This window comes from Melopsittacus undulatus, chromosome 7, assembly GCF_012275295.1.
Source record: "Melopsittacus undulatus isolate bMelUnd1 chromosome 7, bMelUnd1.mat.Z, whole genome shotgun sequence".
Taxonomy (NCBI): Eukaryota; Metazoa; Chordata; class Aves; order Psittaciformes; family Psittaculidae; genus Melopsittacus; species Melopsittacus undulatus.
Genome location: NC_047533.1, coordinates 62,658,807 through 62,686,381, shown reverse-complemented (window position 1 = coordinate 62,686,381; position 27,575 = coordinate 62,658,807). Strand labels below are relative to the sequence as shown.

Here is a 27,575-nt window from a genome sequence, read left to right as displayed (position 1 = left end):
TGACTCTTACCTACACTTATCCAGTCCATTGCTTTGATTTGAACAGAAAAATGCCTGATTTATACTAGGATAAAGAAGAAGAATCATGCCCAAGTTCCCAGGTACCCTCACCAGGAGCACAGGTTTACTTTTGCTGGTAGCAGCTGGCATGTGCTGATTAGGAGGAAATCAAAAATCAACTATTTCTAGTTTTGTAAAAACACCTGAGAAGAAAGAGAGCTCAGAATAGTCTCAGCCTATTACAATATGCTCTACAGGAGGAAATAACCTGACAAAATGAAATTTTCCATTGCCTCCCATCACACAATTTAGAAGGAAGCTGAAACCTGAAAAACAGGTAATCTCCTTAAAATCTGTTGTATGGCAAATCTGCATTAGGTTGCCAAAAATTATTAGAGTAAGAAAACACACTCCTTCCCCTCACAACCGACAAAACAAACAAAATCCCCACAACTGCTGATAAAGACACAATGAACACAACCTGCTGGAAGTACTGCTAAATGAGCCATCTACTTCACAAGTTAGTATAACAAGTGATTCACCTGCCTAAAATAATGTCTTGCAATTTAGAAACACTGACTGCTACTAAGACCAGGCAGCCTGGGAAACATAACACTACTGCAGATTTCAACATGGTTTTGTATTAGTAAGGAAGATGACAACATGCTGGAACTGGCTGATGATTTGAAAGAGGAGGGAAAATAAAATCGGTGTGATCACTTACAGACATGACAGGATGCTTACACAATGGGCACAGTGACTTATATTATGCACAAATACCAGAGAAGGGAAGAATTAGGAGGGTGGTAAGCGTAACTATACTGCTAAGACAATGAGAAAGACATTTTACACATTCTGAAGACAAAAATGCATGTCTCGATCCTGTTCACAACTTAGAGAGCTCAGCTGTCAGACTCACAAAGTACGTGGGCACATAAACCATCATTATGTACTATGATTTCATATTTACATAAACCAATGTAAATCAGTAGTGTAGAGGTTACTGTTCTGAATTTATGTACATCTAAAAAGAGACAAAATCGCTACCTATAAAACTGAACTCATTTCAATGTAACACTATAAAGAAAAAAGAAAATGCAAACAAATCAACTAAAAGAAATTAAGGTTACAAGGTAGGTATTTTCTTGTTATTTGCAGAAGATGACTACTTTTGAGTTTTATCTACTGGGTGTATCAGGAAGGTTTAAAAAACGAAATGTAGCAATACAGGCATTTGTTACTCAGGGGGTCATAACAGCAGACCTGTTATGAAGCAGAGATGTCGAGAATGACTCATTTTCAGAAGGGATTTGAGGACAGCACTTTACAACACTGCATTTTTCTGCGTATTCCATACTTACAAATAACATCTATTGTTCTGAGTTTCTTAGATCTTACATTGCAGAGAATCAAGCCATGCAGAAGTCATCAGCATGGAAGATATGAACAGCAAAAACATCTTAGTATCAATAGGTCAGAGATCTTTGTGACTGTGCTTAGAAAAAGAAATCCCTCACAACTGTACAATAGAGGTTGCACTGCTGGTTGCTTATAAAAAGGCCATTGGCTAAATTATTAAAATACACCCCTTAGAGAACATAACCTATACAGAAAGGCTCACTCAATAAAGATATTCTAGACCATTTGGATAATGAATGTACAGCAAGTATTTCTGAAATAACACATATGACATTAACATTACAGAAAAAAATGTTGCAGGATATACTTTTTAAATTGTATGATCACATGCCATTTTAAAACAGAAGCGTAATATATATCCATATATCAGAATTGAAATTCTATGTCCAACTTTAATGTTGTCACTTCCTGAATTACAGGCAACTTATCATAGGTTAAAAATCATAGCACTTTCAAGAAATCACATATATGGAATACAAGAAAAGTTTCCCTAAAAACACACTGATTTTGAAACAAAGTACTTTAAGTAGAATGAAACCTGAGAGCCACTATTAGAGCTGACTTTCTCTAGTTCCAGTTATAAAACCTTCTTACTGTAGAAGTATGGGCTTTTTTTTATATTTTCAAAGAAATCAAAATATCACTTGCCAAAAATATGTCTGCACTTGTCACTTGCAGTTGTAACTCAGACAAAAATGAACCTTTTAACAAATACCTCTTCTTAAAGTAGGTGGAAGGATCTAAGAAAACAAAACACCAAAACCTTAAATCTTACCTAGAAGTGACAGAAAAACAGGACTAAATAGACTCCTCCAAATAAAACTGCAACAACTGGAACTTTCCAATAAATGTAATAGCCTTCATTTACAGTGAAAGCACAAGTATGAAGGGATTATTTTTTGCCAATGGTTGTTTAATACTCTACTTCTAAATGCAACACATCACTGGCAAATTTCAAGACTTCTATAAACAAACAGACTGAGCACTGTAAACTCTGTAAACAAGCAAGTGCTGTTATTGGCAGGGATATTAGTAAAACCATTCCCAAGATGCAGGCACAGAGTTCAGACTCTACTATCAAGCAGATTTCTATTGCTCATTGATACCTCTGCAATGCATGAGCTCACACATGCAAAATCAAGCAAAAGGTAAAAGTCTGTTGAATAAACAGACACATGAATATCTATTTCCATTGACAGGATAATAATCTGGGTTACTAAAAACCTTAGTTCTACTTACACTTTTCCACTCTTGTTTCCCTTCAACATCTTTCTGGGTTACATGAAATATCAACAAATAAGGACAGAGACATCATATCATTGCACGAAGATGTGCTTTGACTTATTCATTAGGGACTGAAGATCATTCAGGTTTAATAAACTACATTTCTATAGGAGTATTGTTATTATCTAAGTAAAGTATTGCCTGTATGCTATGACAGAGACTGACAGAGCTGAGAAGATATAAATTTTTCTAAAAGTCATCATAATTACCAAAAAAGAGTTTATTTTAATCTAAAACAGGTGGAAACAAAGCCACAATAGACAGCAATTACAATGATTCTTAACTTCAGTATCCAGATGAAAGGCTGTAAACTCAACATCGATAATGTAAAAACCTCAGTCAATGTTTCATGCCCCACTATTATGTCTGAGAAATAACTTTTCAGACTCCATTATGTCCGCCATGAACTTGATCTTTCACCTCTAGTGAAAATCCTCTTATAACTATAATTCTAAAGTTAATGATGAGAGATTTCATTTGCTTTCCAAGCACAGATAAAACCTTTTTGAAATACACTCTCACTGCCATGACCTTGGTCTATGACTTAAGAGTTCACCACATGTAATAATTTACTTTGTCCCATGGGGCTCATTGAGATTTCCTTTTAAGAGGTTTTAGATATGCAGTCAGAGCTGAAACACACAGTATGCATCAAAGTATACATCCCCATATACATTACAGACATTTTGCAATAATATCAACAAACAAAATTAATACAGATCATTACAAAATATAATAACAAAAAGGTCTAGCTAAACAAAGTCATCCACACAATAGAAACTCAGTGTTTTGGAAGTCTTGCTCTAATAATCCACAATACCTGCTAGAACAGGAAGGTTCAAAATTTCATGGAAGCAGTACATATATGTAAATTGTCAAACTAATTTGGAGAAATACACTGTTGCTCTGGACTTAACCAGCTCAAACATAATGCAATTCAAACACGGTCATATTCTTTTTAGTTTAGGTGCCACATCATTACCAGAATTACTGCATTAGTCTACCTGCTAGTAGTCTATGGCTGCTGACTTCTTAGCTGATCAGCAGTGTATTGGCTTCTTTCTTTGCTCATGTATTTACTAAACATTCCTTTATTGTTAAAAATAAATAGATGAAGCCTGAACTCCTATATCCACCTCAATATAAGGGAAGTTTTTTGCTCCCCTGAATCTTGGGGAAAACTGCTTCAGAAACATTTACCTTAAATTCCAGCACTGGCTTGCAGCCCTAACCAAAAAGTACATAGCTACTGCCTCACAATGTTAAGTGCACACCAATGAAAGATAACATACTGCTAGGCGTAACTGTGTCACCTACTAGTTCCCACTTCATCACTGCTTTGCACTGTCTCACTTCATGGAGAAGCTGTTGGTGCTAAGTCCCTGAGGATGCATACAAGGGCCTGAGGCAGAGCAGGATTCAGAGGCAGACAGCACAGACCTTGAGAGGTCAGGCTGAGGGTGGTGAGGGGACCCGAAATGCCACAGAAGCAAACAGTCTAGAAACACAGCTTGCAGTGGGGATGTATATGATGACGTACCCAACAGATTGGTAAAGATGGTACTTAATGGTAAAACTTCTGCCCCATCACATAGATGAATAATCAGGGGTTATTGTGCTTTCAGGGCAACTACAGTAAAGTGAACATCTTAATACCACTTTCCCAGTCTCCTGCCCCTCAAAATTTCCCAAATACTACCATCTTCTCATAGAGACTTCCCATGTGAGTACAAGAGTTTAAGCCTCTGCTACAGCTACTCTGAGTACTACTGTTTCTCTTCCATCCTTGTTAGAAGTGGCAGCAATAGTAATGGACTGCAGACAGAAAAGGCCAATATGCACAAGGGAACACCTGCAAATATTCTCACTGAGAAGGAAAGCACACAGCTGTAGGGACTGCATGTCTGAAAAAGGGTTCCCAGGAGGCACGTGGCTTTTCTTCAATACATCCAGAAACAGTTTACCAGAAGCTTGCTGTTTTCAGACTCTATGATAGGCCAATATTTTCAGAAACTGGAGCCTAAATAATGCTTTGAAATCAGAGAAAATCTGCTGCTCTACTGCTCTCCACACTTTTTGCCAAATGCTCTAACAAATGAACAAAATGCTAACAGAAAAATGTAAACTGCAAACAATTCTGAAATATCCCATCTCCCCATACGAGTTCTACAAAAATATTTTAAATAAACTTAGGCTTGTTTATTTTTTTATAAATAAAGGAATTTAGAAATTTCTTCTGTCTCTTCACTCAGATAAGGCTTTCCTCATTGAATGCAAGACACTTTTCCTTAATATGTACTACATATAATCATTTGAAATTTAGAAGGCAAAACCTTAACAATCTTCTTTCATAATCATAATGATGAAAAAAGGATAATAAAATAAATTTAATTTCCTTGAAAAAGAATGAAATTTAAAGATAATCATTATTTTAACAGAAAATCCTGCTTCATGTTTTACATATATGATTTCTTCAATTCAGGACATAACACTGCACACCCCAAAAGAGTTCTAAAAATATATTACAGAAATATTGAATTTGCAAGCCTTATTGCTTTCTTTCCCATATATTAATATTAGCCACTAAGCAAATATATTCACACCAGAGAAAAATGTGCTTGGATAGAAACGAAATGTAAATTGTCTGAAGCTTGGATTTTACCACACAAAAGGCAAATTTAAAAAAGGAGAAACAACATAGCACGATCTCTTTATAAACCAGTGTTTAGAACATGAGCATTTCAAGAACAGTAATGCTATTCCTTGACTAAATCTACTAAAGATATTCCTAAAGGGCACTCTGTCTTCTGAATAGACACATTTAGTTTGGTTTTATCTACAGTCAATACCAGTAAATGGTATTTTTTCAGGGTTCAAAATTTTAGGAATGCCTTGCACATTACCATTACAAATGTTCTTCACAGAAAAAAAAATACTGAATACATTTATATGTATATATATATATTTATTTTTTTACAATCAATATTGTTGCATATTAGCTTTTGCTGGTTTTATAAATACATGTTTTCATGCCCAGTCACAACGCTGGGGCCACCAACAGCCATGCTAAACCATTTGCAGTAGTATCCCCTTGTGCAAGAAGGTCCAAGTCCACAGAAACAGGTGAACACATGAACAGAAGGAACCATCTTTCTTGTTCATGACAAAAAAATAAACCACCTACAAACAGACAAAGCTGAACAGTTTCTGTCCTGCTCTATCAGTGACTTAACACAAATTGTAAAATGCAACGATTAAACAGTTCACTAACTATTAAAATTAATATTTTTGCTTTGAAAGCCAGGTGAGGGACTGCAGAACCAGAACACTGCAGGTTGCCAGGTTTCAGTGCCAATGAATGCTGCCATTGTTCAGGCATTCAGTGGACTAAGACCTCATAAAACACTCCACTGCAAACAAACCACTTATAACTTTTTGAAACTGTTACCTTCAAAATAGTATTTCGAATCTTCGCTGCTCTCCAAGAAATGACTGAGGCAGGGAGAGTGGGTAACACTTCCTTCACTAGTAAAATAGCTGCAATCTGTCTTTCAAAAAGCCATAAAGATCAACCAGCAGAGAGTGCAGAAACTGAATTTTAGAGGGGCAGCAGACCCTCCACTCTGCAAATATTTTAACAGAAGTATTACTGATTTGTTCAAACAGTTACAAATGCTTGCTTTGCGTAGGCAATGCATTTTGTACAGTACTTCCTGCTCTTGCGCACTGCAACTTCACACCGAATTAACCTGCAGACCAAGACAAATACAAAACCACCTTGCTTTAAAAGGGCATTTTTGCCAAGTGTGAGAGCAAAACTTCTTCTGCCCTGACTTCTTTATGCCACAAACAGCTTTCAGGGCGACTGAATATCCCATAGCAGACAAAAAACTGGTCTCCCCAGCCAAGCACTGTAGAACAGCAACAGTAAAGCCTCTGAAAACATTCTGGTTACAAAGTCGGATCTAGGACAGTTGGGCAACACACCTGTAAAAACATAAGGCTAAGATGATTCCAGGTAGTTTATGGCCACAGCCCAAGCAGCTTAGCATAATTTAAACAGGCAATTTTATAACTTTCTAAATTATGGCAGAGCTGCTACAAGAATCCCAGATTTAGGAAGGATGAACATGCACACGGCTGCAAATTCTGAGCCATACATCTTAGAGTATATAAAGTTGTGCAGTTCAGAGATTTAATATATCTTTTGCACTTCCCTATCCCAAGAATGCAAAAGGGTCTTTTTTCACTGGACACTTTATAAGCCATGTAGAGGCACTGGCAGCCAGGGAAAAAATATTTTATCACAAGTCTAACTCAACCACTGACAACTTAAGGTTCATAAATCAGCTGCTTTTCAAAGGTGCTGGGAGAATTTGAAACCTCATACAAACTAAGTGAGAAGTTTGGAGGTAAAGTGCTTGAAAATGAGGATTTCAGAAGCCTCACTGTTAGCCTGAACTTACTTCCATGCAATGAAGAGCAGAGCTGACTGCTTGTGAAAATCCTGTGCATTATGAACTGTTCAGGTATTACAAATACTAGTGATAAAGAATAAGAACAGTCATAGAGGGGGAAAAAAACAAACCAACTGAAGACCACAATTGCTTTGGGTTACAGAAGACGATGAGGAACTCTAGAGATATCTAATGGAGCTGCATGACTGGGACACATTTTCGAGTATGAAATTCATATTGTAAGTAATAATTTGGGCTAGTCCTATGCATTGATGGAGAGAAAATGCACTCAGCACTCAGGGAAGGAAAAAACCCTAAGTATCAATAAATAGTTCAATAAAAACCATCTGCTCAAAGCACAGTAATGATAAAAGAAAAGTAAACTCTTAGGATACATAAAAAATTAGACTGTAATACTAGAATAGAGTGAATTTAATAGCACAACAGCTCCTATGTTCATACAAGGCTTACGCTTACAAAGTTAATTCTTTATATTTGTACATGTGAAGTACAGACATCTTCCCTAAATTTGTCCTCTGACACCCACATACGTTTCGTAAAGACTTCAGTGTATAATGGTAGAATTAGTTACATTTTCATTTAGAACTATTTGATCTGTGTGAGCAGACAAAGTTTATTAGTTGGGAAACAAAACAAACCTAAAAAAGAAGAAAAACCATCACATTTTCATGATAGGCTTTTTCTTTTTACAGTACCAAATATAAAAACAATAGAATGAAATTACCCTTTCATAAACAAAACCTAAAAATATTAATATTTCGAGTGCAATTTAGAAATCACATTTTACACAACATCACTGTAATTTCTGACATATTTAGGGAAGAACAATTTTACAGAAGATAACTAAACATCATGACACATATAGATTTCTTGAAAATCTTACATGATTTTGTTTCATAATGTTCATATGTTACCTTCCAAAGGTAAATACCCCTGGTACACTGATGCATCAGTGTATAAATCATGAACCATTAGTGCTTGTACTTCTTTTTATTCATTTTACTTAGTTTTGTTATCAAAGGTTAATGCACGTGTATACACAGTTCAAAGGACTTTAGATATTTTTAGAGAAATCAATATCTTTCCTGTGACTTTACAGTAGTTTTAGGGTTCACATTTTTGTTCTTACTTAAGAAAACTTCACTGCTCACAGAGGAATTTCCCAGTGCTCATTTCTCACTTAAATACTCCTATGTTCTCTTTTTAAAAATATTAGCTAAAACTATTGCATCTAATTTGTTGGCAAAAATGTTACTAATCTCCCTGTGGGCTTTACAAAATCAGTTTTATGTTCTACATCTGCTTCAGAAAGCAAATGTAAAAATCAATACTAGAACTCCATTCTACCTTATTTTGTAAATACTCCCCTAGCTTTCTTCATTATAGTCTATTTTCTATTACCTTTTCTTTCATAAGCAACATCTTGTTATACAAAGGCACAGCAGATCCACATGGAAGTTGCAAAAAAAATAACAGCACATTGATTAAGTGGTTTTGTACAAGCTACAGCTTAACTGAACAAAAAGCCACCCTCAATGGTTTTGTTGTGCATGATGGCAAAATAGCCATAGTATTCTTCAATAAAATGAACTGTCTGCCACAATTTATCTGTACAATTCCATCACAGCTCTTGCCTGCTATGTTACACTTTTCAAAAATATGTCATTAAGCTGCCATAAAAGTCATCACAAATTGGTTTTGCTCCCAAACTGGTAATAGACTTACAGATCTAATTTTCAACCTCTTCTCTTTGTTACTTTGATTCTTAAGGAGAATATGACATTTTCTGTCTGAATACTTTGTAGTAATATCTGGCATCTCTACAGCATTTCTGTCTGAGATCTCTGAGCTTTTAATCGGTTTGTCTTTAGAGCACCTTGAAATGCTGACATATTTATTTGTCTCTCTCTTGCAGAAATGCATGGGTAGAAACAGACTTTTAAAGAAATCTGTTTTATAATTTCAATGAAAAACGAGACTTTTTGAGAAAAAAAAGACATAAAAACCTTCCATGCTCTCAGAGATTGCAATGTCATTAAAACCCTGACCATTCACACTCAACAAGAGCAAAGAACAGAAGTGAGGCCTCCTGGTTTTGATTCCAAGTTTTTTTAACTACACAGACTGTCATCTTCATGAATCAAGAGACTTTGTAAATGCTACTGATGACAGAAACAACTGATTAATTGAGAAAGTATCACCAAATTAGATTCTGATTTCTCCTTACTTTTTGCCAGTGTACATATGAACACTTTTTTTGTTCACGTAGGGCTTCATATGCTTCTAATTAAATTCAGTACTTGAAACTGGCTTTGTTAATGAACTAAATGTATTTGTGAGAAAAGCTAGGAATAGGCTATTTTAGAAAGTTGTTTGCAGGGTTAATGAAAGTAACATCATATAGGAAGAGATCACAAGAACAATGATGGAAAACTGGGATGAAGAGGGAGAAACAGAACAAAGAAGAAAGAGTTGAAAGACAGATGCAAAAACAAAGCACACATCATACATAGCCCGTGGAGAGGAGTTGAAGAATGGGTCAGAGTCAACAGGTGTGAATTTGTAGCCCTGCTAAACAAGTTCTATTTCTGCTCATCTCACCAAGAACAGATACTTCCACCAGAAGAAAAGACAGAATATTCATATATCATCTTCCTGTCCAAGATTTTCAGAGAGCACAAAGAGGTTTTTCTCCCCACTGCTTATATCTCTCATTTGCCAAAACCCCTGTGGACAGAATAACACTAGCTCCTAGCTTGTCTGAATCTTTGGAATTTTAATTTTTATTGTACCTTCTTCCAACAACCTCAGGTAAATATTTTATAGTGCTGCTTATCAGGCAATTTTGAAACATGGTAGATATATCACTACTGGTACACAAGTTATACTGAGGTAGTACAGAAACACTGTCTTGAACAGCTAAACACCTCTACTGCTACCACTGCCATTAATGGCAACGTGTAAGGGAATGAGATTTGAAAAGTCTGTCTTAAGTCTCATGTAAAAGGCAGTACTGGCAGTGAGCTAGTCAATCCATTATTCTCCTTGCAGCTAGAATCTTTCTGTTCTTCCATTCTGCTAATACCAACACCATTCTCCTCCATGGATTGTGGTAAAAAAAAAACAAACCCAAAAACAAACAAAAAACCCACCCAAAAAAAAACAATTCACCCACAAAAAACTGCTACTGGTTTTCAGTACAATTATTTCTTTGGCTGGTTTTTCATTTCTTTCTTATAAAGCTGTAGAGATTGCCCCCCTCCCATAATTCCTACGATGTGTGAAGAAGGCTCTTTCCAGTTCCCTAAACAAGCCACCAATCATCAGAGCTAAGTGAAGACAGAAGTTTTCCCTCTCAAACACCAAAAGACTTGGAAACCTTTTGGCTTCCAAGTATAATGCTTCTCCTCAACATTATGTTGATTTTTATCTTACCTGGGTTTGCACTTACAACTCCAGAACACTAACTTTTAAAACGATGAACACAGTTTAATCAGAATTCTTAGTATCAGCTTTGATGACCACACCTTTGTTAGCCAACAAAAGCAGAGCATTTTATTTCATGCCTTCAGGCATGTATCAGTTAACATCTACAGATACTTGTAAGATTAATAGAAATGTCTTCCTTTTGGTATCTCACAAACAAATTTTCCAACTGATATGCAGCAAAAATCTCCCATCCAAATAGCTTCTAGTAATGGAGATTCTTTAAGTATTTGATCAAATATTTAATCACCCTGTCCCAGAACAACAAAATATAGCTCTTACAGAAGGTTTTTCAGCAGTGATCTTTAAACACTTCACAAAGGTACCCTGATCCATTACTGCTAACCCCGGAGACAAAATACCCCACTGTTTTACCCAACAGGTTAATGGCAGAGCTAAAAATAGAATCCTTGCTTCCTCAGCTCGGGTGAATACTACTTCTACCATGCCACAGTGCCTGACACTTCTTTGAAAATAACCTAGGTCCAATTTGACATTTAACAGTCACTTCTATTTAGACAAAGAAAATCTAAACTCCTCTATACCATCATAACACAGCCAACTACCACGGCTCTCATGTGCTGTGCTTCAAGAAATCCAAAGAAGTCTTCAGAGCACTTACTGAGGGCATGTCTGTACTCTAGAGCAGCAGGACACTTCTCAGACTAATTAGTTCACGTAGAGCTTCCTCACTATATTGCTTCTGAGCAAGCTCATTTATCTTCATAGTACATTATGCAGCATAGATACACCCTCAGACAAATCAATTTCTCTAGGTAAGGAATACATGCTTGACGAGGCAAATGCCATTTAAGAGACATTATTATGAACAAATGCTCTCACAGTACAATCACTTGTATTTCCAGTTGACTCCCAGGTTTAAATTCTTTGTAGATCAGAATGGATTTAAATAAAAATGGGAAAAAGTGATTTGTTCTGCTCATGTCAGAAAGAATATATCAGTAATGGCTAGGTGAAATTTGATGAGGACAGATGTGAGAGGGTCTTCTTCCCTAGCATGAGGGATATGATTTGCTATACTTCAGAAGAAAAATTAACTATAGTCTGAATGACAGAGAAGCATAAAATTCCAGAAGTATGTTTGCACTGGAAGCTTGCTCAAGTTTGGCAATAAATTTGCCACACACTGAGCATGTTTAAAGGGTGTTTTCTCCTGTATAACTTTCTAGAGCTTGACTGAGGACTCCCAATTCTCAAGACAAAAATCTCAATTCACTCTCTCTGCTCACAGCAACTGTGTTTAAAAACCACTAACAAGGTATGCATTTTTACATTCCTCCAACACCAGTTTGGTACAGAAGAATCAGAGGTTCAAGCTTACTTTGTCAGTGTTTTATGCAATTACTTACACAAGACTCACATGATAGAAAGTTTCTGGTTTTCATCTGATATAAAATACACACACCCTCACCACCCAGAAGAAAACTACCATAAAAAAAACAAAAAGTGAATTCTAATGGTCAAGAAACCAAAGTACTTCTCTCCCTCCTGCACACAAATGCTGTATGATATTGCCTTCAACTAACCAATCACACCATATTTTTTGCAGATGATCTTTTCCTTGTTCTAAGGATAGGACAGACAGTACTAACACTGCATGAGCACTCATTCAGTACTCCATTTCATCCTCACTGTTCACTGTGTGGCAGATCTGCATAATTTACAGTATCCATATCTAAAATCGTAACTAGAAAATATCTCATTTTTCTGTTGATTACTATTATGCACCTGAATTGTTTCTTTATACTAAATACTCCACAGCACCTCCATCAGACAATTTTATGACTCTTGTTTTCAGGTAGCAAACCAGGAGACAGCAATGTGCATCAGGATTGCCCATAATTAGAGATGCCTGAGTTGAGATGCTTTGGGTCTCTCTTCAGAGGATAGAGCAATTAAACAGCACTTTGTCAGTACAAAGTACAACTTCAATCTATTTCAGTGCTATCATGTGTTTTCAAAGCTGACATTAATCAGTCCCAAGAGTCTGAACTCATAAAATGAGAAGTACACAACTAATGGCCATATTTAAAAAATGTAGTTGAAGTGTCTCACCCAACCTCACACAGGAGCAATATGGCTGAATTCAGATTTGGCTCTAACCCTCCAGAACAGCATCTAAACAGACCTAGCTTTAAAACCAATCTCCTTTAGTGTTATTCTCTCCCTTCCTCACCCACCAGCTCTCATCCACCTTAAGCAGTTCTGAGAAAGCAGGTATAAAGGAACCAACCTCATTGATTAGGATCTCTTAATACTAAACAACATTCAAGCAATCACTGCAAACACAGATCTTCACCACAAAGCTGATGGTCTACAAGGTAACCAGTACACAGCATACAAACATTACAGGATTAGGAATTACAGTGCAGCAACAAACAAATCTCCTAACACTGATTTCTATCAGAATGTTTTCTATCACCTCAGGAAACTGAGTTTCTTTCAGTTTGACCAATGCCAGCAGACAACATATCGCTATTTCCCATTTACACCAGCACAATATCCAAGCTTTAATGCTAGCATTTTTACAGAGCACAATAGTATCACATTGCAGTCAATGTTCTGCCACAAGCGCATCATAAACAAATATTTCTTTGAACTTCTGTTAAAAAAAAGAAAAAAACACATTCAAAAGCAAAATGAAAACTCACCTCATTTCCACCAACAGCTTTGGTTAAAATTACTGCAGAAGACACAGGAGGAGGCATGCAGCCTACTGTCTGCAAGCTGAAAACAACAAAAACAGTTGTTAATTCCTCACATGATGCAAACACTATGCACCTCAAGCCTTAAAATATGAAGTAGTCAAGTAGAAAAAAAATAATCTTATCACCTGTGCAACCCAGTTTGATTCACAGTTACAGCCCTGCATCAACTGGAAGGATTTCTCTGCCATCTCTTACCAACCACCACAGTGAAGAGTCATGTCACCATTTGAAAACACAAACACATAACTTGTCTGTGACTACACTTCCCCTGTCTAAAGTACTGTATCTACCATTCCCAAAGATATCTATACATCTGTCACAAAGATAACTGCACCAAGTGTCCTGATGTAGTAAAGTTTGTAATGTGTTTTGGGATATCTGCAACTATTTGGAAAAAAAAAAGGATGTAAGTTCCTATTTTCTTCAAAAGGCAAAAAATAATGCAGTTAAGCTTTTTATTTCCTGAACATTAAAAGGCCATCAAAAGTTTAATTTTTATGTATGTTTTCACTCCCTAGTAAAATCACTTGACTTTGATTAATCAAAACATCAAAAGCTTTCTTCTGCATTTAAGAAGCCTAAAATATGAACTATTATTATCTGTCATATTTTCCACTGTTTGTGCAGCAGAGCTATTGATGTATGTAGTAAATGCTGTTGCAAAGTAAGAAAAAACAGTGGTGAGCTTTCCTTTGTCTTCAAAGACAGTCTGCTAAAACTGGCTATTATAAGAATTAGATGTACCAAATATGTACTTAGAAACAAGAACATACTACAGTATATTACAATTAAATTTAGGGCTGAGAATATAGAGTTAGTGAATAAAAAGTGTTTTGACTTAGGAGGAACAGTAAGGCATGGAATAAAACAATCTACAAAACCCCAAAAAGCATGGAATCTGTGTTTTCAAGTACTGAAGTTAAAGACAATAATCTACTTCAAGACAATGAATTACTAGCGGTGAACTCCTTTGCACTTGGTATCTCTGTTAGTCCATCCCAAAGAAATGTAGTGTCAAAAAGCTGTAGCAAACAGAAGTGCTAAATCATAGAATCAACCAGGTTGGAACAAAGAGGAGCATATTACAGAGCAATTGATATGCTGCAAATATACAAAAAGCTTGAACAGAAGAAACAGGTAAATGACAATGACGGTATTCAGTTTGTCAGCTACAGACACTGTGGAAAAGGAATGAGGCAACCAATGCAAGCAATATATAAATCTAATCACAACATGCCAAGCACCACCTTGGAATTACATAGTACCTTCAGCTTATAGTGAATAAGCTATGGAAGCAGAGAGTTGTCAGCACTTAGCAGGATAAGGTTATCTTGAAAAGAAATACAGGAAAAAGAAATGGTGTGAAAAAGTTTACAAATATATATGAAAATATACAGTAGATAAACACAGGGTGAGTCTGATGTCCATCCCCTACAGCGGCAGTGACTCTATGTGGTCTCTTGGCAGGCAGCTCCTAGAACTTCTCACCTGAACTAATAAGGGGTGGATTAAGTTCAAAGTTATCCAGAGAGGTAAGAAATGTGTGCAAGGGCATTCATCTCAGCTGGCAGGGATTTTCCACACTATAAGGGAAAGACTTAATAATACAATCTCTGTGAACCCTCAGAACTTTAAAATAATTCATTTGGAATTAAAAAAAAAACAAAGCAAAACTTAAAATCACTATCAAACTGCAGTTTTCAGTAGTCTTCATATGAAAATATTAATCTACAAAAAAACTTGGTACACACTAAATGGAAATACTTTTAATCAAGTGTATCAGAACATGCACCTGTGAACTTTTTTCTTGCTTTGTATCAACTACAAACAATTCTACCAGTATAGAAACAAATTTCTCTAATGGCCAACAGATTACTATAGACAACCAAACTGAAACATTTCAGTGGTTCAGGCATGGTATAAGCATTATACCATTGCTTAAGAGCAATAAATAATACCTGTTCTGCTGAAACATTACAGACAACTGAGTAGTAGGGTTCACAGTCCTATATTTTAGGTATGAAATTACCAAACCCATGTCTTATACCAGATCTTTGCATCTTGTGCCTTACCACCTGTGCTGTAAATGCTATATGCTAAGAGTGGCAGAAGAGGGGAATCTGTGCAAACATTAATAACCGGCTTCATGTACCTTTTGTCAATGCAAAACCTAGTTAGGTAACAAAAAATTAACTTAGAAGATGCTTATGCTGGACACCCTTGGGAGCATATGCCTTTTTTCCCAGGCCTTTGTGAGGACTATTATCTAGCTCCTACTGCAATTTGTGCTAAACATGCATGCAGAGAAATTGACTTTGCCAAAGTCAGTCTTGTCTCCCTGTTTTTCATCAAAGTGCACTTAGTGTTTCTAGGGAATAAAGGCTACAGCTGTGGGACATTATGATGAACTTCTGGTTAGCGAGAGTGGCCAAGGCACAGACTGTTCCTCGCATGCACTCCTCACTCTCAGGCACCCATACACAGACACAGGAGTACCTGCCTTAAAATGTGTTATCCAAGAATGAGGACAGAACTTAGTTTCCTCACCTGCATAGCACTGAAAGTACAGCTCCCACAAAGCTCCCTTTGCAATGGATGTCTTCAGAGCCACAAAATGTTTGCTGCTCTGAGGATGTCTTGAACAGCAGTATTTATCAGAAATATACTCAAAAACCCCACACACAACAGAAAAACCCCACTTGCATTTAACTCCTCAATCTGACCATTCTTTAAATGAAATCTCAATACAGCAATTACTGCACTGGAAGATAAAACACAGCCAAAGCAGAAACAGTACTCAAGGAACAAGTGCCTGCAAAATTGAAACACTTGGAAGTATACTAGCTCAGGGGTAAAATACAGACACACTTTCAAGAAAAGGCTGGTTTAGGCTCCACGTTTCAGAAGATACACATACAAGTGGTTATTTTTTAAAAGATACATACACATGTAGTTTTAAATTCAGATTTACAGGTGTGCATGTAAACACATTCAAATATAGTCATCCATGTCACAGATTATCCCTTAAATAGTAAGAACCAAAGTGGTGTAAGAGTCATAGGAAAGAAGGGATAAGAAGTGCTGCAAGGAACAAAAAAAACACCAAAACACTGTCTTGCACTTTGCACTTCAGAAACAGATCTCACGGATTAGGAGGGAATTTTGGCTCATTGTGGAATATCATGCCTTTGTTATAGCTCAGGAAAAACTTCGCAACAATTTAATGAACAATCTTTATATAGCTAAAAGCAAATGGACATTGTATAGCAACCTTGTTACCTCCTTGACATACAGTTAAGCAAAACAGTGCTAACATTTAAATGATCCTATGATCTCAATTTCACCTTCCCAGTATCATTTGGATCACTTCACATGTGGTGGAACACCTGGAGAAGCCAAAATGTTCTTTTAAGTTTAGGCCTTGTAGAACATAAACAGCTTTACCACTGAACTTTTAAGACAGGGAAGTCTCCCCAAGCAATGTTTCACCAAGCAGTAAGAAACAATGGAGATTCTTTAAGTAGCTTTCTAAAACAACTGATTTTTGCATTTAAACATCCCAGTGTAACTGCATGGTGCCACGTACTGACCTCTGATTGTGAAAAAAAGCTTTTTTATTTTTCATAGCATCTATCACTACTGCACCCTCAATACAGCTTTGGAAGCCTGCATTGGCAGAGTACACCAAAGATTAAAACCACAATATTTTCATGGTGACAGCTTCTGCTCCCCTCAAAGTTCTCCTCCTACAGAAACTTCATTTTCTCTTTTTCCACCCTTTCCCCGTAATTTAGCTAGGAGCAGATACTGAATCTCAATCTGGACACATGCAAGAGATGCTCAATAAAGACTAAAAACAGAACTGAACACCAGTAAGTGACATACGCAGTATTTATGCACCAATTTCCTTTTTTTTTTCCTTCAGCACTCCTTTTCCTTCCTCCATAGGGAAAATGAGACCCAGCACAGCACTTGAACTGTGCTTTATGAAAGAGAAAGCTAATTTGATTAAAGCTCCCCACAGATGAAACTGACCAGACTTCCCAAAACTGAGACCAGTTCCTGAAAGGATAATCTTGTGCGTGTACCATGTTTCCAACAGCAAAGTGCTGAAGCACAAAATCAACCAGCAAAATCCATTCAGAATACAGTCTTAAAGCACCCACTGCAGGATAAGCAGTCCTATAAGACAGATACAAATATATTTCACTCCATTATGCTTAAACATACCCTTTTAAAAGCCATTCATTTATAGGTGTGATTGATAATAGCTGAAGAAAGAGCCATATTGCTGTTGGGAAGAACACAAGTGTAAAAATCTGGACAAAAAGGTGTAGTTTCACATGCATCAAAGCACTTGTCAGCTCCTGCAAGAGAAAAAGAAGAGAGGAAGTTGCAGTCATAACAGCCAAAGTAGGATCATGTTTGTGCTTTTAAAACTAGGATCAACTTTATAATACAAAGAGAGTGCATGTCAAAAAGGCACCTTTAGGGATCATCTGATCCCTTCTTTAATAATGAAGTACATCCAGACAACATAAAAGCTCTGGCAGCTCCTGGGCATTTTTCCAAAAGAATTGTCCACCATTTCAATAACAGTATAGCTCTTATAACAGTAGCTTTCCAGCAGGCAGCCTTAGCACTTCACCACTGCTTCAAAACTTGTGCTAGAATCATAGAGTAGTTAGGGTTGGAAAGGACCTTAAGATCATCAAGTTCCAACCCCCCCGCCATGGGCAGGGACACCTCACACTAAACCATATCACCCAAGGCTTGATCCAACCTGGTCTTGAACACTGCCAGGGACGGAGCTTTCACAGCCTCCCTGGGTAACCCATTCCAGTGCCTCACCACCCACTAAGCTGCCAGTCTGTTTATTTTATTTACTGCTGATATAAAGAGGAAGGGAAATTTGTAGCATCCACATGATTTCAAAATCATGTCTAGTCTAAAGACAGCCACAAACTGGGATTCTCATTTTTACATTATGATCATCATCTGTAGTGGGTTTTCTTTTAAGGAAAGACTAACAAATATAAAAAAGCAATGAAATCTGTAGCAGATTTTGATTATTTATTGTACCAACAAATAGGAAATACGTAGCAAAAAAAAATAGGTGGATGATGACTAGCAAACAAAGAATAACAAGAGCATAACAAGCTAACAATAGCTAAGCCATAAAATTCACAGAAATAAAATGCAAAACACCACTGGAGACTGAGAAAACAAGGAAAATTTTAATTTTAAACAGTGTAAGTGCACTCCTGTGTGGTGACTGAGTATTCTTAGCAATAACATCTTCAGTTACCTCCATGTCTCCACTTTTGTCTTTTGGGCACTCCAAGGATCTTTTACAGTTTTGAGTAGAAGGGAAAAAGCTTTGTACATTTCAGGCTCATTTCAAAGCTCATAAGAGAAGAAAAAATCCTTTTCCCCTTTCTCAAAATCACTTGCTCTCTTTTCAAGTTAACAATGCAATAGGAAAAGAACTGATAACACTTTCATTCAAAACCTAATTTGCTAGGGTTCTCCAGCTGACACCCCAAAGGCATTTAAAAAAAAGGATTATAAAAAAGTGTATTTCCATGTATAGACATGCAGCAGCCAATCTTCAAGTGCCACCCTCTTTCAGTTTCAAGAAAAAAGAACTTTTATGAAGCACAATCAAATATTGCATTTTCAACCATCCAAATGCACACAGATGTAATTATACATCTGGAAGTACTAGCAAGTCAGCACTGTGTCCTTGTTACTTTATTACTAAATAAATAGATAATAAAATTATCTCCGAAAATTTGTGTTAGTGTTAAAAACCTTCCACAAAAAACCCACAAACCCTTTCATTTGTATTCTTCAAGTTACACAAAACAGAGAGTTGAAACTTACATCTTGATCAGGTTTTATCAAGTATCACTAAATTCAGCACCTGGTTAACAATGAATGAATGTTGTTTCAGACACGTGGATGAAACAATTATTTTTAAAGAAAGACAGTTCTTGAGCAGGTTAGTATCACTCAACATGGAAAAAAAAATAAAAGGCCTTCACACATAACCGGTTACAATACCCAAGGCATTACGAAGAGCTTCACTGTAGCACTATTTCATCTTATCTCAAACAGAAAGCAAAAATTAAACACCTAGTAGTAGAAACATATCCTGTGCAGAAAGACAAGATACCTGGAAATACCTATATATAAAAGTGCATGTATTAAAAGTAAATAATGGCGTCGAGAAAAAAACAAAGCAAGTCCAACCCTTGGGATTCTGTGATTCTGTGACTTCTTTCAGCAGAGCTGCTAATTCCTCCTTCTTCCCTGCCAAGTCATCTCCAGCCCCAGATGTCTTAGTGGCCTAATCTATGGAGACACCCCCAATCTAAGCACCATCACACATACAGAAGTGCCTTTTTGATTAAATATTTTTTACAACTGGAAAATGCCTTAAAAATATATGATTTGAAGAAAGCTCTCATACTTTCAAAAGCAAAATCCAAGACAGAAACTTGGACAAGAACACTGGTTAGAGCTTCCAGGGAGCAAGGAAGGCTAGTACAAGAAGGAATGTCATATTAGTGGAACAGATCTTTGCAGATACAATTTACCAGTCTTTAGAACATCTCTAGTGATTGCCTGTTAGAATAGTTATTCCTAAGACAGTGTCATCATTAAACAAATACCAAGGCAAACAGCCTTCACCCTCTTAAGTTATTTACAAAGGCATCTGTCACTGCAGACCTCAAAAGCAGAAGTCTCAGAAAAGTTACTGGAAGCTTCTAGTTATGACTTTGTTTCTGCACACTAGGTAGGACAGGTTACCTTGTCTTTCCCAGTATTTCAAACCCTTTAGAGAGCTCATCCTAGCTTCTCACTGGTCAGCATGAGTCATGTTGCCATCCAGCCATACTTAGATGGTCATAGCTGGACTCCTCTGGGAACACACCCACACAGAGCAAACAGTGTTTTCAGTGGCTTGCCAAATCCCTCATGGAAATGGATAACTAGCATGTGATTTAATTTCTGGGGCCCTATAGGAGGTATTTACTCTAAAAAAGCAGCTATCCAGTCACTGAAAACTAAAAGAGCATTATATTAAAGTGAAATCAAATGTTCGTTCTTGTAATTTCTGGACTCAGATTCTTTCTACAAGTATAAGAGGCCCTCAGCCACCTCTAGATTTGAAAATGTCACAAGCCCATGCACAGGCAGACTCTCCCTGAACAGTGCCAATTATTTTGTAGAATGCTGTCTGAATGCATGTTAGCAAATTTTTCGGTGCATGAGCTTTCACAGAGATAAAGCACAACCTTAAAAGAGCATCAGCTATTTCTAGTTTTGTCATATTTATCAGAAGGCCTCAGTTAACGCACAATTTTTTATTATTTCATAAAGCATACCAAACACTAGTTTCAATCTAACATATTAACCAAGGTAAACAGCCAACACACAGGTCAAGAACTAATAAAGACAAAAGCAGAAGCTATTTCCTTTGCAATCCAATGAAAAAATATATTAAAATTATATATAATACCAACTTCAGGTTGTGCCTTAAACAATTAAAACATGCCTCAAAATATATTACTGAAATAATGGCCTGGCCTCCTAACACATTTAAGTATAGTTTTTGACGTACATTTTAGAAAGTAATACCACAAGGTACAATGACTGAAATGTTTTTCTTCTTTTTATCTTCTGCCTCCATGGCAGAAATTCAGGAAAGGCTAAGCTTCTTGATGGAACATAAAGCTGGATGTACAGCATCAGTCCTAATTAACATTTCCAAAAGAACCTGAGGTCAGCTACCTAGAAATAAATATCAGCTCCTGTAAAATCTTTGTTTGCATCAATATATTGCTTTTAGAACCACAGGTGAAAAAAGTTATGAAAATTCAAAATAGGACACGACACATTGCCCAAGAACTTGCAAGTCATATCACCTCAATTGGAAAAAGTCAGATGGACACTGGTATTGATAATGCTACTGATTTCACACTCACAGCTGCTTCACAGATATAAAGCTTCAAGGATACAACTAAGTGAAAGGGAAAGAAGTCTGACTTTTTTTCTCTACGTGCAGATTCCTAACACTGAAAGCAGAAAACTCCACTCCATTAGTACTACTCAGGTTTTGTGTTTCAGGTTTCTCTTCTCTGTAAAAGAAAGTTCCTCTCTGCAGCCTATTTCCATTAGGATTAATTACTGTCCCAGACAAATAGATAGCATGGCTCTTCCTGCTTCCCCACAGGGCCACAAGGCTTGAAATAGCTGCTACAGAATTGACTAAAGCTACTCACTTCACTTACACTGTGTCCCAGCAGAACCAGAGGCCAAAACTGCCAGCAGACACAGGCAGAAGGCTGCTGCGAATTCAAATACCACCTCCTTTACAAACTTTATCTCTATAACCATGATACAGGCATAGATACTTTTTGTTGTTGTGGAATGCATACAATTCATACAGTTCCAGCTGTTCCCAGTTTGCCTAGAAGATTATTGGACAATATCATGGCAATTCCTTTAGGCATCAGTATCAAGCAACATACAAATGATATCACCTGTTAGGACAGCCAACAGCATAAAAGGAATCGAGAAACTAGACTAGTAGAGACATGCAGTGTTTCACTCAAACTCTGGCTGCTCCATCTCTTCTTGGCAGGTAGCCACCATTTCTTTCCTCCATGCCTCCTTTACACATCACTAAGTTCTCTTTCATCTCTTCTTACTCCCTAATTGTTTCTCTTTGAAAAAACATGACAACATTTGAAACATGTCTCACTGTTTGCAATATGCAGCTGTGCATCGGCACTTCAAGCCCAATTGTCTACAACTAAATTCTATAGGAAAAGATTGCCAAGACTTTGTACCTGTATTGGCCTTGCATTTGCAGAGGAACCCTTCTGTGTTACTAGCTGCTGTCCTATGCCTACCCAACATGGTAACTTAATGCCAACAGATCTTTGCCTGTTATCAATCCTGTCAATTGACTAGCCTAGTGTTATGTAGAGATAGGACCAGCAGGTGAGATGAAGGAGAGAGGCACTAAGAGCTCAAACCTTCCATTTGTGTTCTATAGAGGCATGGAGACTTCACCTAGCCCCTCTCTACCTAACTCATTGCAAAGTTCTACCCTACACTGGTTTCTATCCCAGTTTTCTGGCCTGTATCTCACCTGAACAGTGGGAAGTCAATGAGCAGAAGTGGCAAAAGGCAGGTGCTGGTGTTCTTCTGGGTCTCACCACAATTTGGGTTTGGGACACATCCAGGGAGTAGACCCAGTTTCAGAATTGTTCTCAACACTTTCATTTAGTCAAAGCCCTGCAAAATCAATTAAACCTCCCTCTCTACGGATGGTTGAAATTTATTTGCACTTTCCTTCTCATCATGGTCATTGCTTTGTGAAGAATTTTCTGAAATCAAAGAGGGGTCCATAAACGTCTAGTATTTATCTCCTCTTGTTAGCCATTTTCCCAGCATCATCACCAACAACACAATAATTAAATAATCCAACTATATTCAAACCTAATCAAAAGCAACACATCTTTTTAGAGCAAAACAAGAATGAAGCAATGAGAAATTACAGTACCTCAGTTTTTAAGGAGAGTCCGCTGTTAAAGAATATAGCTGAAACAGCAATGTAAGTTATGGTAATTTCTGGTTTCAAGGGTCCTAAAAAATACAGACATAGAAAACAAAGTGAACTACCATCAAAGTGATAACGATACACATGTATTACATTAAAGTAAATGAGAATACTTAGAAAAACACCTGGAGAAAATCTAATCATTAAAGTCTCTAATAAAAATAATGGGGTTTCTATTAGGTTACAGAAAGCATGCTATCTGGTTTTTAATAAAAGCAAGCCAGTGAGTGGAGAGTGAAGTATGATGTCATACAAATTTAGCTTCCATGATTACAGGCTACTAGTAACTAAGGGCAAGTTGTGGAAATGTGAAAATAGGGAATTTTTCACAGTTCTGTCATCAGAGTGTCCCTATAGCATCAGCAAACTCAAACCATACACTCAAATAAAAATATTAGCTGCTTCTTGGACAGGACCATCAATACCATTCACATATCTGTGTCTCAATCCTTCCCCCACAACACACACACCTGTTCAGCTGCCTCCACAGAGGAAACCCAATCATACTTTGCAACAGTTTCCATGGACAACACAATTCTGCATTTTTGCCCTACAACAGAGCTGTGGCAAAACGGTTTGCTCCTACAATAACACATCTCAGACACACTGCTAGAGTGAGATCAGCAAGGGCAGATGCCTGCACCTCCAAGGGTTTCACTATATTTAAGACTTACATTTGTATATATTTGTATACTTTTTTCAGGGATATTAAAATAAAATACTTTTTATACTCCTATAAAAATGATGAATTCTCTTAATACACTTTGCCTTCAGAGGCCACTGAGCACAAACTGTATATACTCATTTTTCCACAAGCATTCAACCAGTCATTAGAAAGAAATTGTCAGCAGTCTACTTAGGACCAAAGTAATATCCTAACTCTACAAGTGACAGTGACTTGTCATAAGCAAAACTGCAGCAGCAGACAGAGAAGCCTTTACTTGACACTAAAGAAGAGATCCTTTCTGCTCTTTCAGATGAGTGATACGCTGATGGTCACACTGGAGTAAGGTCCTCAGAAAGATTTGACCATACACTGAGTCTAATCAAATTTGCATCTGAAGTCATTTAAACCCAAATCCTACCCCCAGAGAGGGCTCTGTTGATGAGACACCGAAATGGTGTGTGTTAAATACAAACAAACAAACCAACCAACCAATCTGTATGAAGTGTAAGGTAAAAATAAGCCAAGAGATGCAACAGTTAAAGTTGCAGCAAAGCACATGGCTAGTTACAAAATTATGGCTTGTTAACTGAATAGCCAGGGGGGATAGGACAAAGGTAAACAGAAAAATTACACAAATATATGTAAAGTTATACAGAAAACTGTGTAATATATAGAATTATATACTTTTTCTAATCTTTTAGAAGATTAGAGCATATATGTACATGCACAAACACAATGGGCAGAAAGGCAGGGGGTCAGTTAGTCTGGCTAAAACAGTGATTCCTCCAGGACTCAGTTTTTCTATTTTAAGGTTTTTTGCTGGACTGCCTGAACTCCTTTACACAGGAGAAACCTCTAAGACTAGAGCAAACACACGTTCATGGAGCACAGGGAACTCTGCTCAGAACAGATTCCCTTCATCTCTTGTGTGAAAGACTGGTCAGGAAAGCTCTGTTCACAAAGGAACTAAATAGGCTCATTCATCAAATAGGAAAACACTCAAAAAGGGCTTGGCTTATGCCCTGAAGGTGGCAACAGCACAAATCCTTGTTATTTGTGTGCCACTGGTAAGGATGCTGGACCACCCATACCATTCGAAAGGCCCTGCAAATTACAGTACATTGTTTTGTCAGCTGGAAGATGACAAACTAAGGGTTTTTTTTATATGTTGATATTTCCAACCCCCCCACCTCTTCTTTCTTCTGGCTTTAAAAAGAGAAAAAAAACTATTGTTTTTTTTCCTCAGGCCACTGAGATCACACAGCTTCAGAAGAGGGACAGATACCACTTTGTGGAACATGTGCTCATGAGTTTCAATCAATGCTTACAAGATTTTTCAAGCAAGTTGTCCCAGGAACAATATCACGTCAAAGCTTGACATCTCTTTGCAGCAGGATAATTAAATGAAGTGCTCCATCATAGTGCTTCCATGCAGGAAATAAGTTGAGGGAAAATTATCTCATATCCTAGTTAAAAGGATCTCCTACATTGCTGCTAACAATTAGCATGACAATCAAACAGAAAGGGACAAGCCACCTCACACTATCAATTTTAAGTTGTCTTTAAGGTCTGCTGAAGACACAGCATGGATCCTGCAAGAAGCTCCATGTGGGTCCTATTCACCTATGCAATACAGCACACAGATGTTAGAAGGGATCCTCGCACAGCAGAAATTTGCCTACCCTGAACTCCATGAAGTACTGGAGCCTTAGCTGCCACAGCAAATGTTCAGAGTCATATATTTTTTAATCGTTTTCATTTTTCCCAGAACCTAAAGGGGAAAAGGGGGAAAGGTTGGCTCCTCAGTGAAAAACCATCTATCCCCAAACTTCAGCTCTGTTAAGAAAACAAATACAATTAAAGAAAAACACCTATGCATATAAAAGAACAGCCAGATTTCTTAATCCCCTCCTATAACATAGAATTGCTAGAGGAATTCTGTTCATATGTTCTATATCCCTTTTCTTAAACCTTTAAAGACCAGTTGGAAATATATATATATAAAATTAAATTAGTTGTTGAAAACTGTAAATATTTGGAACTGAAGTTACAATAGAAACTAACCAGCACATGCTGCCAGCATTTATACTTAAAAATATACTGCTTTGTTTTTAAATAACACTGGATGTTTCATCAGCTCTTGTTCCAAGAAACATACAAGTCCTCGCTGCTTAGAAAAGGGCAGATCTTACTTCTCATTTGTTTACTGTGAGCATTTGGCACCATTTTGCACTGAACTATTTTCATTGTTTTCACTCATCTTTCATGATGAATTAAGACGGAACAATAGCAACAGCTCTTTAAAATACATGAGTGTTATTATAAAGTAAAAAAAATCATCCGGCTGAAATACAGCACCTAAGATTTTAAGGCAGTATACCATAAGCTACATCTTTCAAGAAGCTCACAGATAGCAGACATTCACACACCGAACTGCAATGACTTCATGCCCATCTCAGAGTTCTTGAAGTTATTACTTACTTTAACAGGAGTGCATGCAAAAGAAGTTGCTATCCAGGTTTCACTACTACTAACCCAAAGAGAGTAAGCTATTATTCCAGCAACTGATGCAGTGCCTAGTAAAGATACAGGAACACATCCCAGACTATTTCTTCGGTGGCTGAGAATCACTGACTGACCGACTGACCGGCCGAGAGGCGAGCTGCTGGTGGTGCAGGGACTACCGGATGGCCCGGCTGTGTCCCGGCGCGCTCCCTGCGGCTCTCCCTCCTGCACCACTCACAACCCGAGCTCCAAACTTTCTGCGCTGGTGCCCCGAAGCCAGAGGGGCACCCGAGCAAGTCTCAGCGTCCCCGGCAGCGAGGCAGCCAGCACCCCCGCCCAGGGTCCCCACGGAAGGCCCACAGACCCTCCCTTGCCTGCACCCCCAGCACCGGGGCGGCCCGCCCCACGCCCTGCCTTTCCCACCGAGGCCCATGCAGGGCAGCGCCAGGTCCGGCCCGCAGGACCGAAACGCGCCGAGGGGTCAGCGCCGGCCCCGAGAGTTGACAAAGTACGGCCGGACCCCCGACGGCGCCTGTGCTCTCGGGCGGCGGCTCCGGTGGCCCTGCTGGCGGGCCCCGCACCGCCCGCCGAGCCGAGCTGCCGGGGCAAACCGTCCCCAGCGGGGCAGCGGCCGGACTCACCCCCTTTGACGCCGACGGTGGGCTCCAGCCGCGCCGCCGCTATGACCAGCACGATCCCCAGAATGAACCACTCCTTCCGCAGCCGCTCCAGCAGCCCCATGGCGCGCCCCGCCGCTCCCCGCCGCCCGGCACAGCACGGCCCGGCGCGGCGCACCACGGCGCAGCGCCGGGGCGGGGTGCAGCCCCTCCGCCCGCCGGCAGGGCCAGCCGGATCCGCTGACAGGAAAAGTCTCACCCACCGTCGCCATCACTACCACGCACCTCCTAATAGACACGCAGCCACCGACCGACGGCCCTCCCGCACCGGCGACGCGCTCCCTCTTCTCCCTCTGGCTTTGGCTGCCCTCGCCCCACGCTGTCTCCCCGCACAGAGGCGGGGGCTCCGATAGTCGCAGTGGGTCGAGGCGGCGCGGGATGGTGTGACGGGACGGCAACGCCGCCGACCTCCTCCGTTGCTGCTATCGCCGGTCAGGCCGTGAGGACAGCCCTCGGAGCCGGTCCCGGCGGGCGCGGGTGCTCGGCGGGCGCGGTGGGGCAGCGGACGGGAGCGCGGACGGATGTGTGCGCGCTGTTTTGGTACATTACAACGTCTGCGTGACGCCCCGCGTTTGACGCGCGGGGGGGCGGGCGCTCGCTGGCGGTTGCGGCCGTTGGGAACGAGTGGCACGACTGGAGCAGGCAGCGGCGTTCCTCGGGGTGCTGGCACTGCCCGTCACTGTGCAGGCCGAG

General features: G+C 38.7%; 1 protein-coding gene across 5 annotated transcripts in view; it reads right to left on the bottom strand.

The window, feature by feature from the left end:
• SLC10A7 (solute carrier family 10 member 7) overlaps nt 1-27,053 on the bottom strand; it is a 144,240-nt gene extending 117,187 nt beyond the window's left edge. For 2 of the 5 annotated variants that reach the window (XM_034064948.1, XM_034064950.1), the window contains exons 1-4: nt 26,847-26,982; nt 22,977-23,059; nt 17,627-17,763; nt 13,340-13,415 (exon numbers count right to left, since the gene is read on the bottom strand). In XM_034064948.1, coding sequence (XP_033920839.1) covers nt 13,340-13,415; nt 17,627-17,763; nt 22,977-23,059; nt 26,847-26,946 — 396 coding nt within the window. In that variant the 5' untranslated portion in view covers nt 26,947-26,982. Of the gene's footprint in view, nt 1-13,339; nt 13,416-17,626; nt 17,764-22,976; nt 23,060-25,382; nt 25,442-26,846 lie in introns of those variants that run through there. The other 3 variants (XM_034064949.1, XM_034064951.1, XM_034064952.1) reach the window with 3 other exon arrangements.
• Between the last annotated feature and the right edge of the window lie 522 nt (nt 27,054-27,575).